Raw genomic sequence first — 18,342 nt, forward strand, 5'->3', positions numbered from 1 at the left:
GACTCTGCTTCCACTGCCTTTTGAGGAAGAGAATTCCAAAGAGTCATGATCCTCAAAGAGAAACAGTTTCTCCTCATCTCTGTCTTAATTGGACGTTCCTTTATTTTTAAACAGTGACTCCTCATTCTATATTCTCCCACAAGAGGAAACATTCTTTCCACATACACCCTGTCAAGACCCCTCAGAATCTATTTGTTTCAATCAAGTCGCCTCTTACTCTTCTAAATTTCAGTGGATACAAGCCTAGCCTGTCCAACCTTTCCTCATAAGACAATGCACCCATTCCAGGTATTGTCTAATAAACCTCTCTGAACTGCTTCCAACACATTTACATCCTTCCTTAAATAAGAAGGCCAATAATGTACACAATACTCCAGATGTGGTCTCACCAATGCCCTGTATGACTGAAGCATAAACTCCCTACTTTTGTATTCAATTCCCCTCACAATGAATGATAACATTCTATTAGCTTTCCTAATTAATTGCTGAACCTGCATACTAAGCTTTTGCGAATCATGCACAAGGACACCCAGACCGCTCTGCATCTCAGATCTCTGCAATCTCTCACCATTTAGATAATACGCTTCTTTTTAAATCTTCCTGCCAAAATGGACAATTTCACATTTTCCCACATTATACTCCATTTTCCATATCTTTGCCCATTCACTTAACCTATCTATATCCCTTTGTATCCTCCTTATGTCCTCTTCACAACGTACTTTCCATCTTTGCATCATCAGCAAATTTAGCAACCATACCTTTGTTCCCTTCATCCAAGCCATTTATACAAATTGCAAAAAGTTGAGGACCCAGCACAGATCCCTGTGGCACACCACATGTTACATCTTGGCAATCAGAAAATGACGCATTTATGCCGACTCTCTGTTTTCTGTTAGCTAGCCAATCTTCTATCCATGCCAAAATGTTACCCCCTACACCATGAGCTTTTATTTTCCACAATAACCTTTGATGTGGCACCTTATCAAATGCCTTCTGGAAATCTAAGTACAATACATCCATTGGTTCCCCTCTATCCATAGCACATGTTACTTCTTCAAAGAACTCCAATAAATTGGTTAAACATGATTTCGCTTTCACAAACCATGTTGACTCTGCCTGATTACCTTGATTTTTTCTGTGCCCTGCTATAACATCTTTAATAATAGCTTCTAACATTTCCCCTATGACAGATGTTAAGCTAACTGGCCTGTAGTTTCCTGCTTTCTGTCTCCCTCACTTTTTGAATAAAGGAGTTACATTGGCTATTTTCCAATCTAATGGAACCTTCCTGAATCTAGAGAATTTTGGAAAATTGAAACCAACGCTATCTCACTAGCCTCTTCTTTTAACACCCTAGGATGAAGTCCATCAGGACCCGGGGACTTGTCAGCCCGCAGCTCCAACAATTTGCTCAGTACTACTTCGCTGGTGATTGTAATTTTCTTGAGTTCCTCCCTCCCTTCCATTTCCTGATTTACAGCTATTTCTGGGATGTTACTGATATCCTCTATGGTGAAGACCTGCAAAATACCTGTTCAATTCATCTGCCATCTCCTTATTTTTCCTTATTAATTCCCCAGACTCACTTTCTATAGGACCAACACTCACTTTGTTAACTCTTAATTTAATATCTACGGAAGCTCTTACTATCTGTTTTTATCTTTCTTGCCAGCTTTCTCTTGTACTCTAATTTTTCCCTCCTTATTAATCTTTTAGTCGTTCTTTGCTGCTTTTTATATTCTGTCCAATCTTCTGACCTGCCATCCATCTTTAAGCAATTATATGGCTTTTCTTTAAGTTTGATACAATCTTTAACATTTTAGTTAACCACGGATGGTGGGTCCTCCCCTTGGAATTTTTCTTTCTCGTTGGAATGCATCTATTCTGTGTATTCTGAAATATCCCCTTAAATGTCTGCCACTGCATCTCTGTTGACCTATCCTTTAACCTACTTTGCCAGTTCACTTTAGCTAGCTCTGCTTTCATGGCCTCATAATTGCCCTTATTTAAGTTTAAAATACTAGTCTTAGACCCACTCTTCTCTCCCTCAGACTGAATGTAAAATTCAGTCATATTATGGTCACTGCTGCCTAGGGGCGTCTTCACTATGAGGTCATTAATGAATCCTATCTTGTTGCACAAACCAGTTCTAATATAGCCTGCTCTTTGGTTGGCTCCAGAACGTATATTCTAAGAAACTATCCCAAAAACATTCTATGAATTCCTCATCTAGGCTACCTTTGCCCATCTGATTTTCCCTGTCTATATGTAGATTAAATTCCCCCATGATTGTCGCCATACTTTTCTGACAAGCACCCATTATTTCTTCCTTTATACCTTGTCCAACTGTGTGGTTACTGTTTGGGGGACTATACACAACACCCACAAGTGACTTCTTGCCTTTCTCATCTCGACCCAAACGTCTTCTACATCCTGCATTCCTGTACTTAGGTCATCCCTCTCTTTTTTGCTAATACCGTCATTAAATAACAGAGCCAACCCTCCACATTTTCCTAGCTTCCTGTCCTTCCTAAATGTCATGTACCCTTCATTATTCATTCCCATCTATGTCACCCTAAAGCCATGTCACTGTAATGCCTATCAGATCGTACTTATTTATTTCTATTTGCGCTTTCAGTTCATCTGTTTCATTTTGAAAGCTACGTGCATTCAGATACAGAGCCTTTGGTTTTGTCCTTTTATTACTTTTTTAACCTCTAGTCTTATCTGCTGATTTATTCTTAGATTTGTATTCGCTGTCCCGTCCTGTCACGGTCTGTTTATCATTTCCCATATTAATACCTTTCTCTCTTGCCTTGTCTCTACTCTTTGATTTACCACATCTTCCCAAATTTGATCCCGTGCCCCCATTATTTAGTTTAAAACCCTCTCTACTTCCCTCGTTATGCGACTCGCTAGAACAATGGCCCCACTCACGGTTCAGGTGTATACCATCCCAACAGTACAGCCCCTACTTTTCCCAGTGCTGGTGCCAGTGCTATACAAACCGGAACCCACTTCTACCACACCAGTCGTTGAGCCACACATTCATTTCTCTAATCTTATTTTCCCTACTCCAATTTGCATGTGGCTCAGGTGATAATACAGAGATTATTACCTTTGAGATTCTGCTTCTTAATTTGGTGCCTAGCTCCTCATACTGACTATGCAGAACATCGTTCCTTGTCCTGCCTATGTCGTTGCTACCTACATGGACCACGATGACTGGATGCACCCCTTCCCACTGTAAGTTCCTGTCCAGTCCTGAGCAAATGTCCCGAACCCTGGCACCGGGGAGGCAACACAGCCTTCTGGACTCTCGCTCTTTGCTGCAGAGAACAGTGTCAAGCCCCCTCACTATACTGTCCCCTACTACCACTACTTTCCCTTTTTGCTTCTCACCACTTGAATGGCTTCCTGTACCATAGTGCCATAGTCAGTCTGCTCATCCACCCTACAGCCTTCGCTCCCGTCCTTACAAGCTGCAAGAACCTTGAACTTGTTGCTCAATTGCAAGGGCTGTGGCTCCTCCAATCCTATCTTCTCAATCCCCTTACCTGCCTGACTCGCAGTCACGCCCTCCTGTCCCTGACCACTGACCAAAACAGATGACCCTATTCTAAGAGGTGTGACTGTCTTTCTGAAACGATGTGTTCAGGTAACTTTCCCCCTCCCTGATGTCTGCAGCTCAGCCTCCAGCTCAATGATTCTGAGTTGAAGCTCCTCAAGCCGCAGACACTACAGACGTGGTTGCCATGGATTACCGTGACATCCAGGAGCTCCCACATACTGCAGCCACTGCACGTCACCTGTCCTGCCATCTTTATTGTGTCAATTTAATTAATTTTTTTTTTTCTTAATTAATTTATAGTTCCCCTCACTTACCAACTCCCTTCTTCATACTCTGTGCCCTCCAGCAGCATTCAGTGCAGACAAGCAGCACTGAGAGGCCCCTGAATTTATACTCTCTGGAAACAATGAAATCAGGTAAAGAAAGCAGGGTATCAGTTCACTGATGTTTTGAAAGAAGAATGGATAAGGGAAGTAGGTTTTTTTTAATATGCCATTTTATTTCCTATTCACGATAAATTGTAAATGTCACGATAACATGGAGGTAGTGCAGTGTCCTCATTCCATTCATGTTCGCTCCTCACCAGTGACATAAGAACATAAGAAATAGGAACAGGAGTAGGCCATTTAGCCCCTGCCATTCAATTAGATCATGGCTGATCTGCCCCAGACCTCAACTCTTCTTTCGTGCCAGCTCCTCATTGCCCTCAACTCCCCGATATTTCAAAAATCTATCTACCTCCTCTTTAAATACTTTCAGTGATCTAGCCTCCACAACACTCTGGGGTAGAGAATTCCAGACATTCACTAACCTCTGAAAAAAGAAATTCCTTCACATCTCAGTTTTAAATCAGTGTTCCTTTATTCTGTAACTATGTCCCCTTATGGGAACATCTTTTCAACGTCTACCCTGTCAAGCTCCCTCAGAATTCTGTACATTTCAATAAGATCACCCCTCATTCTTCTAACTCTATTGAATAAATGCCTAACCTGTTTAGCTGTTCCTGATAAGTCAACCCCTTCATCTCAGCAATTAGCCTAGTGAATCTCTTTTGAACTGCCTGCAATTATTCACATTCATATAAAGTTCAAATACTCCCAATGGTTATAATCTATTCAAATTTTACAGTTAGTTGACCTTTTTTGCTATATTTAACTCAAATCTTTTCATAAATGGCTATTTTTATATTTTTTCACTCTCCATTCCTGTCTCTCTCTTTCTCTTCTTCCCATTTCTCATAAATTCCTTAGATTTTCAGTGTAAAACCATCTTCATCCTTGTCCTTTTTTAAATTCTATTTCATCACCGTTGTTGTTCCCCACCCAATCCATCTGTTTGTCTCCAGCCACGACTCTAACCACTATTACAATGACACTTGTCCTTTGCACTATTTTAAATACATATTGGTCCAGATTTTTATTGTTAACTAGAACTAGTTTTGCCCTTGGTTTTACCATAATGGAGATGCCAGTAGTAGTACTAGTATTCACATGCCCCTGGCTGCCATGTTAATGATAGCAGGAGATTGTAGCTGGGGGGGGGGAGTTGTGTTGTTTGAAGGAATGTTAAAACCTTTGTGTTTTTCTTTAGGTTCTCAGTCATAAACATCCATTGGACTTCGCTTTGCTTTGTGAGGTCTAACTGGCACAATTCTAATTCACACTCGTTGATTCTTTTGCAGGGGCTGCTGCAGAATTGTAATCAGATGAATGCCTGTTACCTCTTCCAACCTGACAAACAATATGATTTGTCCTATGACACTGGAGACAAGGCTTTGCAGTGTGGGCGACATGTGGATATTTTTAAATTGTGGCTAATGTGGAGAGCTAAGGTAGGCATTTCAATTAGTTTTGTCTCATTAATTGTATTTTCTTAAAGGGAATAAAATAGAGCATGGATTGTGATAATGTAAGTGTGATGGATTTTTCATTCACTTTTCTGAGTTTTATTGAATGTAATGCATCTAACATTGAAAACGGGTTTACTGTATCGGTTGTTATGATCAAGACGGGAGGAATGCACTGTTTTTCTAGTTCCACTTCGCCACAGGTCATAACATAGATTTAAATGTTTACCCAGTTATCGATACAGCCAATCATATACTTTATTTTCATCTCAGAATAAAATACACTAACCAGGTTTCTTTAATATACAACAAATTATCAGTTGATGATAAAACAATTCTTAACAAGTAAGGAAGCAGAGCATAAACACACAGGGCTGGGTTTTACCAGCCGCTCGACACCGTGGGTCGTGGCAGGGAGGCCCATAAAATGCGAGTGGGATTGGCCCGCCACAACGCCAAGAAGGCGTTGCCGCATATTACCGGTGGCAGCGAGGCCTCGGTGCAGCCTCCCCTCCGCTTGATGGCGGGGCCTTTATTTAAATATTAAAATGCATTAAAATAAATGATAATGAACTTACCTGGACCGGGCAACCATCCCACAGCGATATTACAGGCACCGGCTGCAACTCGCATGCCTTCGGAACTCCTTATGGAGGTCTGTGGTGAGACACTGGTGGCGAGGGGGGTGTACTAAAATTATCAGAGTGGCGGTGGGGGGGTCGGAGCGGGGAAAATTATTCCTATTGGGTGTGGGGATAGTGGGGTTGAGGGTCAAAGATGCTGAAGTTCGGGGGGGGGGAGGTTCGAAATTTCAAAAAGTGTTTTTTGGGGGGATAGGTCAATTTATGGATTGAGTACTCAGTGCGGGGTGGGAGAGGGGATTCAAAGTTAAGTTAAACTTTTATTGAAATTTTTATCAAACCGGCTCCTTTAAATATCTAAATCTCTCCTGAAGGGCTTGAAGCCCTTTAAAAATAGTGCCGGCACCTGCGCGGTGGCACCGCACGCTGTTGCCGGGGACGTGGTGGCCACCCCATCTATGTCATCAGAGGTGGCCGCTCCACCCCCTCCATTTAAATGAGCCTCTGCGCGTAATATCACGGGGGCTCTGTAGTGTCACTTCTGTGCCGGAAGGCTGCCGACTGCACACAGAGCGCGGTGCACCGGTAAAATTCATCCCACAGAGTGAAATACGTAAGTTCCCTTTTACCTTAGCCCCACACACACACACACACACACACACTCACCGGTTAATCGAAAAAATAAAGAGATTTACTCTTTAGAGCTCTATTACAAAAAAAAACAGACAAAAAGAATACTTTGGCCAAATACTTGCTCATTCTTGAAGAAAAAAAGAGAAAATATGAAAAGATGATAGATGTCCTTTGTTTTGGTTTGGCGTCCCAAATACGCGTAGACGGCCATCACTGGGATCGTCCTAGAACAGTTCTTGTCAGACGATGTTGAAAATCAGTTTGGGTAGGCTTTCCAGGGAAAATGCAGCAATGGGGCTTTCAGGCAGTTTCTTACACTTGCTTCTCAGAGCTGCTTAAAGAGATGAAAAAGTTTGCAGACTTTTTTTAAAGAGATGGAACAAGCTGAGTTGGGGTTTGCTCCTTTGGCAAGTTTTCTCCAACTGTCTTTTTTTAACACTGTTCAAACTGCCTGTCCAAAGTGAAACAAAAAAAATCTCAGGAGTCAAGACTCTTGACCCCTTTCAATCTTTCTAATCATTTTTCCCCAAATCAAAAAAACCCCTGCTGGGTAATTATCCAGTAAAGGCTTGTTTTTAGCACTCCTCGATTCATCCAGTAACTGTTGTTTAGAAGCTTAGCCCAAAAGACTGTCTGATGACCTCTTTAAAAAAAACACAAAGTTTCAGCATGTATGGAATCCTTTTCAGTTTTAAAACCCAAGTCCTCAAATAAAATTTAACAAAAAAAATGGAAACACTCGTAACACACTATATAATGCAGAGTCAGACTAAGCTTCTTGTATACAGTAGGGGCATACCAGCATTGTTGTTTATTGAATGCTGCACTTGCCTGTGCCCCAATGAAAAGACCTCACACGATACAGCTGGGTGCGTACTTTAATGTTGCTCCCAGTGCATTGCTCAGGACATACTGAGAGAGTCCTAAGGCTGTGGGAGAGCAGGATTTCCAGACCATCTACTGCTGAATCCTTCATTCATGCCTTTGTCACTTCCAAACACATCAGGACGACTTCCAATCCTCCATTTTCCATAAACTTCAGCTCATCCAAAACTCTGCTGCCCGTATCAGATCTCGCACCACTCATCCATTACCCCCATCCTTGTTGACCTACATTGGTTCCCGGTCCCCCATTGCCTCAAATTTAAAATTCTCATCCTGATGTTTAAATCCCTTCATAGCCTTGCCCCTCCCTATCTCTCGAACATCTTCCAGCCCAACACCCACACCAGCACCCCACTATCCCCAAAACTCTTCATTCTTGCGACACTGGACTCTTGTGCATCCCCACTTCCCTTTGTCCCATCATTGGCATCCTGACCTTCACATACCTAGGTCAGGTATTTGACCCATGCTCTAAAATTCCCTCCCTAAATCCCTGTGCCTCTCCACCCCTCTGTCTCCTCCTTTAGGACCACCTTAAATCACCACCTCTTTAACTAAGCTTTTGTCACCCCTCCTAATATCTCCTTCGGTGGCTCAGTATCCAATTTTTTTTCTGATTATGCCTCTGTAATTCACCTTGGGAAATTTTTATACACTAAAGGTGCTATTTGATTGTACGTTGTTGTTGTTTCTCTAACACAATGGTGTTCAGAAGAATCCAGGCTCTTTGTGAGGAAATAGTTAGGTGACTCATCCTAACCAAATACATCTCCTACAAGGCAGTTTATGAAATGGATTGATATGGGCTTAGGAGCAGATCTGCTACAAACCCTCTTGAATGGTGTGTGGGATGACGTGATCTGTAAAATTGGCAGGGAAATGAGTTAAAAGAATAAAGCAAGTTAATGTGTAGGCAGATAATAACCCACCTCCATTTTCTGATCACTGTTTTATCATTTGAAATAATACAGTTTGATGGCATGGTGTAGCAGTGTGTTGGAGAACCATGGAATGTTGGGACATGGTATAAAATTCAGCCTATTTCCCAATGTTCCATAATCCTCCACAAAAATCACCTTTTGTGGGAAAACCTGCACTTCCTATGACTCAAAGCTTTGTGTGCCAGATATGTGTGACAGACCATATGGCAAACAATGGGACATGTGTTGGAAATGGTGCAGGATACCATTCTATTCTGATCTCTCCAAACCAGCAGGAAAATATCATACAGACAGAGCAGGCAGCTCAGGCTAAAGCTAAATGCAAGCAGTTCAGAATCCTTATAAACTTTTATTTTCCAGAATTATCAACTAAGTTTGTGTACTATACATGGACATCGGACATTGGAGGCCAGCTCATCGCTGCAATGTAGCTAAACAGCTTGATTGTATCACTGTGAGCAATTGCCGCTGCTGTCATATTTACTCCAACCTGCACTGTTTCTAAGACATAAGGGCTGCCAGTCGAGCACTTGATTTCAAGTAAACTCTTAGATATTCAGATCAAAGCACACTTTGCTACAATGGGCTCGAGTTTTGTGCTTCAGCAGGATGCCCTGATACAACAGCTCTTATGGTCTGACTTTTATTCACACACACTGGGGTTGTTATTTTTGTGATTAATGGAGGCCCGCACCATTTTCATTTTTATATTCATGCCAAGGTGCCACCATATTTGGTGATTGGCAAGTTGCTGATTTTGGGGGAAGGGCCAGAAAATTCAGCAGCTCTACCGCAGAACCAGGCAGCATTTTTTTGGGGGGGGAGGGGGGTGATCTGGGCAGGGAGGGAGGCACGGAGCATCTGGCAGCGGGTGAGAACTTTCATTAAATAAACTTACCTTTACTGTTTTTGGTATAGCCTCCAGCGGGCCTTTTAAGGTCTTATGTTAGACTCTTTTACGTAGAATGCCATTGGTTGGGGCAGTGTATGCCCCACCAGTTGGAACTCCACAATGGCATCATGGCATCTTGAATAGCAGAACCTTATGAGGCTGCCACCTGTTCCCAGCCTGGGCCAAAGTGGGAGTGGGCAGGATGTTGGCAATAACAGGGATCTAAGACACCACGTCTGATGAAATTCTGTGGTGAGCAAAGACCAGCCATTTACTCATAGTAGCAGAGAGTTATCTTGAATCTCTGCTACTTACCTTCTGTGTTAGGGTTTCAGAATGGGACTGGTCCAGCCCACCCTTGACTGTGGTTGGTCACTCGTACAGAAAGACCCATCAAGGAAAAGCAGGGAGCAGATCATTTACGAAGGTGCTCGGTGGTTTGTAAATGTGTTTGCAACAGGACTGACTAAAGGCAAACTGAACTTTTGCCTTTCTTGCAGGGTACCATGGGATTTGAGGCACAGATTGACAAGTGTTTGGACCTCTCTGATTATTTGTACAACAAAATAAGGAACAGAGAAGGATTCGAAATGGTGCTTGATGGGAAAGTATGTCTGAATTTGATTTCAGTTACTAAGGTGGCAAGGTTAAAATCAAACTCCATGAAATGGACATGTAAAATTTTATTTGAAACTAAATATAAGTATTTTAAATAGCATTTGCTCCAGTTCTGTTAGCATATAGAACCCATGCAACAAGTGATATTATATTTTGATGAAGTAGAGCAGATATTTTTTCCAGTTGTGCTAAAATGTATTATTTCTGCTGCTGCGCTAGCTTTCAGTGTTCTGCCCTTGATCATCTTAGCTGCTTCTCATGCCTGCAAGCTGCTGTCAATCTCACTTAACTGCCCCTGAGCTAGACAATCTGCCTGTTTCCTCTGAACTACCTCTGATTCCACAGAGCTGTTTCACAGCCTTCTGATCTTGCTGGGCTGCCTCTGAGAGGTAGGAGGAGAGGATAACTACATCAGTAATTGTTTTGGTATAAGACAAAGCCAAGTAATGCAACATCACTAGCATGGCAGTATTTATGAAAATAAGAACCACTTACCATTCATTGTTGGATTATACCTCAAACCTTACTGTCTGATCTGAAAGTAAAGAACAGCTCTGTGGTAAAAGATACCATAACTGTTTCTACCTCTAGAAATTGAGCTCAATGGAATACCAACTCAGAAAGAAAGGAATTGTGAGCTCACTGGATGCGAATACAGGGTACAGAATTCGGGGCTGCATGTCTAGTGAGACCCCACACCAGCGGTGCAGCATCACAATTCCTGCTCTAGAATATCAGAAAAAGCAGAGTCACAATTGTAAAGTTAAAAGAGGGACACTTATGCTTAAGAAGTAGAGTAATAATTCAGGCAGGAGCCAATGCAAAATTCAGTGCAAGATTCAGGTAAAAATCAGAGCAAGACTGATACAATTATGAGAATCAAAGTAACAATCAGAGCATGGATCAGAATAGCAATCAAAGTGAAAATCAGAGTAAAAATCAGCAGGAAGATTTCCCTCACTTCATCATTATTTGTAGTGGAATCGAATACAGTTTGTGTTTTCATTACATAACGCATATCTAGGAAAGCTCTTCTCAGTGCAACCATACCTTCAGTAAATAAGAATCGTATAACACCATTTAAAGAAATATCATTTAAATGTAATTTAATGAAGGGTTAGATGAGAGCCTTTAAACATTTGTTATTCACTTTATGCAGTTAATACTCAGCTTCCTCCCATTCTTCCTGAATGATCATTTTTGCCCTGTTTCTGTTGTTCAGCCACAGCACACCAATGTCTGCTTCTGGTATTTGCCTCACAGTATTCGCCACCTACCAGATAATGAAGAACGAAGGAGTTTGCTCATGAAGGTAATTCAGTTTTCATTTATCTTGTGCAAGACAAATACAATTTAGGGTTTCCAATCTATACAAGAAGATGAGGCAATTAAGCTGGAATCCTGTTGCGTTAAGGTGATGGGAAGGAGTAGTCTCCAGTGAGGTAATTATTTATCACAACACAGGCCATTCTAGCTAATTAAAACAACCAATAAGGTAGTGGTAAAAGCAAAATGTGGCGAATGCTGGAAATCTGAAAAAGAAACAGAAAATGCTGGAAATACTCAGCAGGTCAGTCAGCATCTGTGGAGAGCGAAACAGAGTTAATAAGCTGGATTTTACGGGGGACTCCCCGAGGTGGGATCAGAGGTGGGGGGGCGGGGGGGACACAGATTGTCACGATGGGTAGCGGGATGGGCGGGGGTGTGGAGGGCCCATTGCCTCCCTGTCACCCAGCGATCTTCCGATCTTCCCGGCGGTGGGATAGGCCGACGACAGCCTTCCTGCCCAGAAGCCAATTGAGGCCCTTAGGTGGCCTATTAATGGCCAATTAAGGGCCTCTTCCTGCCACTGGCTAGGTGGGGGGGGGTGCACATTTGCCACGCAAGGAGGGCAACTTATAAAACGAGGGGCCCTCCCTGCAGGCTTGAGGGGGGGTGGGGTATCCCTCCTCCGTGGGCAATTTGTGGCCCAAGGCCAACTCGCACCAGGAGCCAAATTACCTCCCAGGAACCTCCTCCCCCTGGACTGCAAGACCACCCCCAGCTCCCCTTTCTGGGGCCTTCAGGACAGGCCCCGGCAACCCCGCATCACCTACCTCTTCTCCGGGGTTTCAGCGCTGCCTGAGTCCAAGGCCTCTGCAGTACCAGCAGTGGCCACCGTTCCCGTTGGTGCTGCGATACTGCTGAGCTGCCGGCCCTCTGATTGGCCAGCAACTTATGGACTTATAGAGGCAGGATCCCCATCTTTAAAGGGACGTGGATCCCACGTCGTGAAAGCTCCATTTAAGAACACTGGAGGATTGCTCCAGGAAGGTGCAAAAACGCAGAGGCGGGGAACCCCTGCCTTTTCGGCCCGGTGTCGGGAGCCTTGCCTCCTGCACAAAATCCAGCCCAACATTTCAGATCAATGACCTTTCATCAGATAAATCAGTTCTGATGAAAGGTCATCGACCTCAAACATTAACTCTGTTTCTCTTTCCACAGATGCTGCCTGAAATGCTGAGTATTTCCAATAAGGTGGCAGCAGCAGTACGTGACATCACAGCAGTGGCTGAAAGAAATGTGATCCTATACCACTGAGTTACTTATCTCACACTTATCACTGTGATAGTCCATTCATCCACACAGTAGAGAGACAGTCTAAGAGATTTCTGTTGAAATAAGGATTATGTGACTGAGTCACTTGTAACAACCACGAATAAATAACCAGTGTTTATAAAGGTAACATGACATTGTGGTGGCAAAGAAGATTAACAAATGTGAATGACAGATTTATGGATATGGTGAAAGTAAGAAGAAGGAAATGGTGACCTGTTGAATAATTACTTTGCATCAGTATTTACAGTAGAGGAAGAAGTCAGCAAGCCAGACATCCCTAGGAAACTAATATTGAATCGGGCGAGGACTCACCAAAATTAACATAAGCAAAATAACAGTAATGAAAAAAACAATGACACTAAAGAGTGGCAAATTCCCCAGAACTAGATATTTTCATCCCAGGGTTTAAAGGAAGTAAGTAAGAAAATTGCAGATTCCCTAACTATAATCTTCCAAAGTTCTCTCGATTCAGGAACTATTCATTTAGATTGGAAAGTTGCATATCCCTCTACCACTGAAGAAAGGTGAGAGAGGGAAACCAGGGAATTATAGACCGTTAGCTTAACATCTGTACCAAAAGCAAAATACTCTCAATGCTGGAAATCGGAAATAAAAACAGAAAATACTCAGCACGTCTGGCAGCATCAACATAGAGAGAAACCGAGTTAACATTCCAGTTCAATGACCTTTCATCAGAGCTTTGCACCTTTTGTTGAGAAATTACCAGAGTCTGTAATTAAGGATAGAGTGACTGAACACCTTAAAAATTTTCAGCTGATCGGAGAGAGCCAGCATGGATTTGTGATGGGCAGGTTACGCCTGACAAACCTCATTGGATTTTTTGAAGAGATGAGTAAAGTAGTGGATGGAGGAATGTCAATAGATGTTATTTATTTGGACTTCCAGAAGACAATCAATATAGTCCCTCATAACAGACTTCTAGCTAAATTTGAAGCTCATGGAACTGAAGGCAAATTATTGATGCAGTTAGGAGACAGAGACTAGGGTTATAGGCAAGTACCCTAATTGGCAGGATATGTCTAGTGGTATCCCACAGGGATCTGGTTTGGGGCCACAACTATTAACTACATTTATGAACGACTTAGATGATAGGATAAAGAAACATATCCAAATTTGTCAATGACATAAAGATAGGTGGCATTTTAATTTTTTAATTCACTTATGGGATATGGGCATCGTGGGCAAGGCATTTATTCCCCATCCCTAATTGCCATTGAGAAGGTAGTGATGAGCTGTCTTCTTGAACTGCTGCAGTCCGTGTGGTGAAGGTACTCCCACAGTGCTGTGCGGTAGGGAGTTCCAGGATTTTGACACAGCAATGATGAAGAAATGGTGATATATTTCCAAGTCAGGATGGTGTATGACTTGGAGGGAAGCTTGCAGGTGTTTTGGTGTTCCCATGTGCCTGCTGCCCTTACCTTTCTAGGTGGCAGAGGTCATGGATTTGGGAGCTGCTGTCGAAGAGGCCTTGGTGAGTTGTTGCAATTCATCTTGTTGATGGTGCACACTGCAGCCACAATGCACCAGTGGTGGAGGGAGTGAATGTTTAAGGTGGTGGAGTGGCAATCAAGCGGGCTGCTTTGTCCTGGATATAGAACATAGAACAGTACAGCACAGTACAGGCCCTTCGGCCCACGATGTTGTGCCGAACATTTAACCTACTCTAAGATCAAACTAACTACCTACCCTTCATTCTACTATCATCCATGTACCTATCCAAGAGTCGCTTAAATGCCCCGAATGTATCTGCTTCTACTACCACCGCCGGCAGCGCATTCCACGCACCCACCACTCTCTGTGTAAAGAACCTACCTCTGACATCTCCCCGAAGCCTTCCTCCAATCACCTTAAAATTATACCCCCTGGTGATAGCCCTTTCCACCCTGGGAAAAAGCCTCTGACTAACCACTCTATCTATGCCTCTCATCATCTTGTACCCCTCTATCAAGTCACCTCTCATCCTTTTTCGCTCCAATGAGAAAAGCCCTAGCTCCCTCAATCTTTCTTCGTAGGACATGCCCTCCAGTCCAGGCAGCATCCTGGTAAATCTCCTCTGCACACTCGCTAAAGCTTCCACATGCTTCCTATAATGAGGCGACCAGAACTGAACACAATATTCCAAGTGTGGTTGAACCAGGGCCTTATAGAGCTGCAGCATAACCTCGTGGCTCTTAAACTCAATCCCCCTGTTAATGAAAGCCAACACACCATACGCCTTCTTAACAACCCTATCAACTTGGGTGGCAACTTTGAGCGATCTATGGACATGGACCCCAAGATCCCTCTGTTCTTCCACACTACCAAGAATCCTGTCTTTACGCCTGTATTCCGCATTCAAATTCGACCTTCCAAAATGAATCACTTCACACTTTTCCAGGTTGAACTCCATCTGCCACTTCTCAGCCCAGCTCTGCATCCTGTCAATGTCCCGTTGCAACCTACAACAGCCTTCCACACTATCCACAACTCCAGCAACCTTCGTGTCATCGGCAAACTTGCTAACCCAGCCTTCCACTTCCTCATCCAAGTCATTTATAAACATCACAAAGAGCAGAGGTCCCAGAACAGATCCTTGTGGAACACCACTGGTCACCGAGCTCCATGCTGGATACTTTCCATCTACTACCACCCTCTGACTTCTATGGGCCAGCCAATTTTGTATCCAGACAGCCAACTTTCCCTGAATCCCATGCCTCCTTACTTTCTGAATGAGCCTACCATGGGGAACCTTATCAAATGCCTTGCTAAAATCCATATACACCACATCTACTGCTCTTCCTTCATCAATGTGTTTTGTCACATGTTCAAAGAATTCAATAAGGCTTGTGAGGCATGACCTGCCCCTCACAAAGCCATGCTGACTGTCTCTAATCAAACCATGCTTTTCCAAATAATCATAAATCCTGTCTCTCAGAATCCTCTCCAATAATTTGCCCACTACCGACGTAAGACTGACTGGTGTATAATTCCCATGGTTATCCGTATTCCCTTTCTTGAACAAGGGAACAACATTTTCCACCCTCCAATCATCCGGTATTACTCCAGTGGACAGTGAAGACGCAAAGATCATCGCCAAAGGCGCAGCAATCTCTTCCCTCGCTTCCCGTAATATCCTTGGGTATATCCCGTCTGGCCCCGGGGACTTATCTGCCCTCATATCATTCAAAATTTCCAGCACATTCTCCCTCTTAACCTCAACCTGTTCGAGCATATCAGCCTGTTCCACGCTGTCCTCACAAACGACCAGGTCCCTCTCACTAGTGAATACTGAAGCAAAGTATTCATTTAGGACCTCCCCTACCTCCTCCGACTCCAGGCACAAGTTCCCTCCACTATCCCTGATCGGCCCTACCCTCACTCTGGCCATCCTGTTGTTCCTCACATAAGTGTAGAACGATAGTATCGAGGTTCTTGAGTGTTGGAGCTGCACCCATCCAGGCAACTGGAGGGTATTCCATCCTGCTCCTGACTTGTGCCTGGGCGGCACAGTGGCGCAGTGGTTAGCACCGCAGCCTCACAGCTCCAGGGACCCAGGTTCGATTCCGGGTACTGCCTGTGTGGAGTTTGCAAGTTCTCCCTGTGTCTGCGTGGGTTTTCTCCGGGTGCTCCGGTTTCCTCCCACAAGCCAAAAGACTTGCAGGTTGACAGGTAAATTGGCCATTATAAATTGTCACTAGTGTAGGTAGGTGGTAGGGAAATATAGGGACAGGTGGGGATGTTTGGTAGGAATATGGGATTAGTGTAGGATTAGTATAAAAGGGTGGTTGATGTTCGGCACAGACTCGGTGGGCCGAAGGGCCTGTTTCAGTGCTGTATCTCTAATCTAATCTAATCTAATCTAATCTAGATGGTGGAAAGGCTTTGAGGAGTCAGGAGGTGAGAATACTCAGCCACTGACCTGCTCTTGTAGCTACAGTATTTATGTGGCTGGTCCAGTTAAATGTCTGGTCAACGGTAACCCCCATGACGTTGATGGTAGGGGCTTCAACAATGTTAATGTTTTCAATGTCAAAGGAAGTTGGTTAGCTTCATTGTTGTTGGACATGGCTGTTGCCTGGCACTTGTGTGGCATGAATGCCACTTGCCACTTATCAACCCAAGCCTGGATGTTGTCCAAGTCTTGTAGTTGTATGTGGGCATGGACTGCTTCATTATCTGTGGCATTTCAGATGGAACTGAGCACTGTGCAAACCATTAGTGAACATCCCCACTTCTGACCTTATGATAGAGGGAAAGTTATTGAATATCTGAAGATGGTTGGGCCTAGGATACAGCCTTGAGGAACTCCTGCATTGATGTCCTGGGGCTGAGATGATTAGCTTCCACCAACCACAACTATGTTCCTTTGTCTGGGTATGACTCCAACCAGTGAAGCGCTTTCACCTTGCTCCCTCCCCATTGACATCAGTTTTACTTGGGTTCCTTACTGCTGCACTCAATCAAATCCTGCCTTGAGGTCAAGGGCAGTCATCCTCTGGAATTCAATGTTTGGACCAAGGCTGTAATGAGACCTGGAGCTAAGTAATCCTGATGGAGCCCAAACTGGGCAGTAAGTGCCATTTGATAGCACTGTCAACGATGCATTCCATCACTTTGCTGATGATTGAGAGTAGACTGAGGGGGCGCTAATTGGCTGGATTGGATTTGTTGAGATTTGTGGACAGGACATATGTCATAGAGTCATTTACAGCACAGAAGGAGGCCATTTGGCCCATCGAGTCCATGCTGGCTCTCCACAGAGCTATTCAGTCTGTCCCACTCACCCGCTCGATCCCCAAAGCTTTGCAAGTCTATTTCCTTCAAGTGACCATCCAATTTCCTTTTGAAGTCATTGATTGTCTCCACTTCCACCAACCTTGTGAGCAGTGAGTTTCAGGTCATGACCACCCGCTGTATGGAAAAGTTCTTCCTCATATTCCCCCTGCATCTCTTGCCCAAAACCTTCAATCTGCGTCCCTTAGTCCTGGTGCCATTAGTTAATGGGAACAGCTTTTACTTGTCTAACTTATCTAAGCCTGTCCACATTGTCAGGTAGATGCCTGTGTTGTAACTGTACTGGAACAGCTTGGCTGGACACATAAGTCTTCAGCACTACAGCTGGGATGTTGTCAGAGCTCTTAGCCTTTGTCATATCCAAATTCACTCAGACACTTCTTTATATCACGTGGAATGAATCAAATTGGCTGAAGACTGGCTTCTGTAATGATGGGAACCTCAGAAGGAGGACGAGATGGATCACCCATTCTGGCCACTGCTGGTTATGAATGCTTCAGCCTTGTCTTTTGCACTCATTTGCTGGGCTGCACCATCACTGAGGATGTTCATGGAGCCTCCTCCTCCCATTAGTTATTTAATTGTCCACCACCTTTCACAAACTGTTTGTGGCAGGACTGCAATGCTTTGATCTGATACAAAAACAAAATGTTGCAGATGCTGGAAATCTGAAATTAAAACAGAAAATGCTGGAAAATACTCAGCAGATCTGGCAGCATCTGTGGTGAGAAAAATAGAGTTAACGTTTCAGGTCAATCACCTTTTGTCAGTTATGAAGAAAGGTCATTGACCTGAAATGTTAACTTTGATCTGAAATCATTGGTTGTGAGATCACTTTAACTCTGTCTATAGAATGCCACTTCCACTGTTTAGCATGTATGTGTTGTAGTTTAACAAGTTTAACTAGGTTGGCACCACATTTTTAGGTATGCCTGGTGCTGGCATGCTCTAGTCTTCATTGAACCAAGATATTGGAATATGCA

At 43.6% G+C, this 18,342-nt stretch overlaps 1 protein-coding gene across 1 annotated transcript in view; it reads left to right on the forward strand.

The window, feature by feature from the left end:
* gad2 (glutamate decarboxylase 2) overlaps positions 1 to 18,342 on the forward strand; it is a 174,913-nt gene that overhangs the window by 142,189 nt on the left and 14,382 nt on the right. The window contains exons 13-15 of the mRNA XM_068051788.1: positions 5,253 to 5,402; positions 9,850 to 9,957; positions 11,190 to 11,279. Of these exons, the coding sequence (XP_067907889.1) occupies positions 5,253 to 5,402; positions 9,850 to 9,957; positions 11,190 to 11,279 (348 nt within the window). The remainder of the gene's footprint in view (positions 1 to 5,252; positions 5,403 to 9,849; positions 9,958 to 11,189; positions 11,280 to 18,342) is intronic.

This window comes from Heterodontus francisci, chromosome 2 (genome assembly GCF_036365525.1).
Source record: "Heterodontus francisci isolate sHetFra1 chromosome 2, sHetFra1.hap1, whole genome shotgun sequence".
Taxonomy (NCBI): Eukaryota; Metazoa; Chordata; class Chondrichthyes; order Heterodontiformes; family Heterodontidae; genus Heterodontus; species Heterodontus francisci.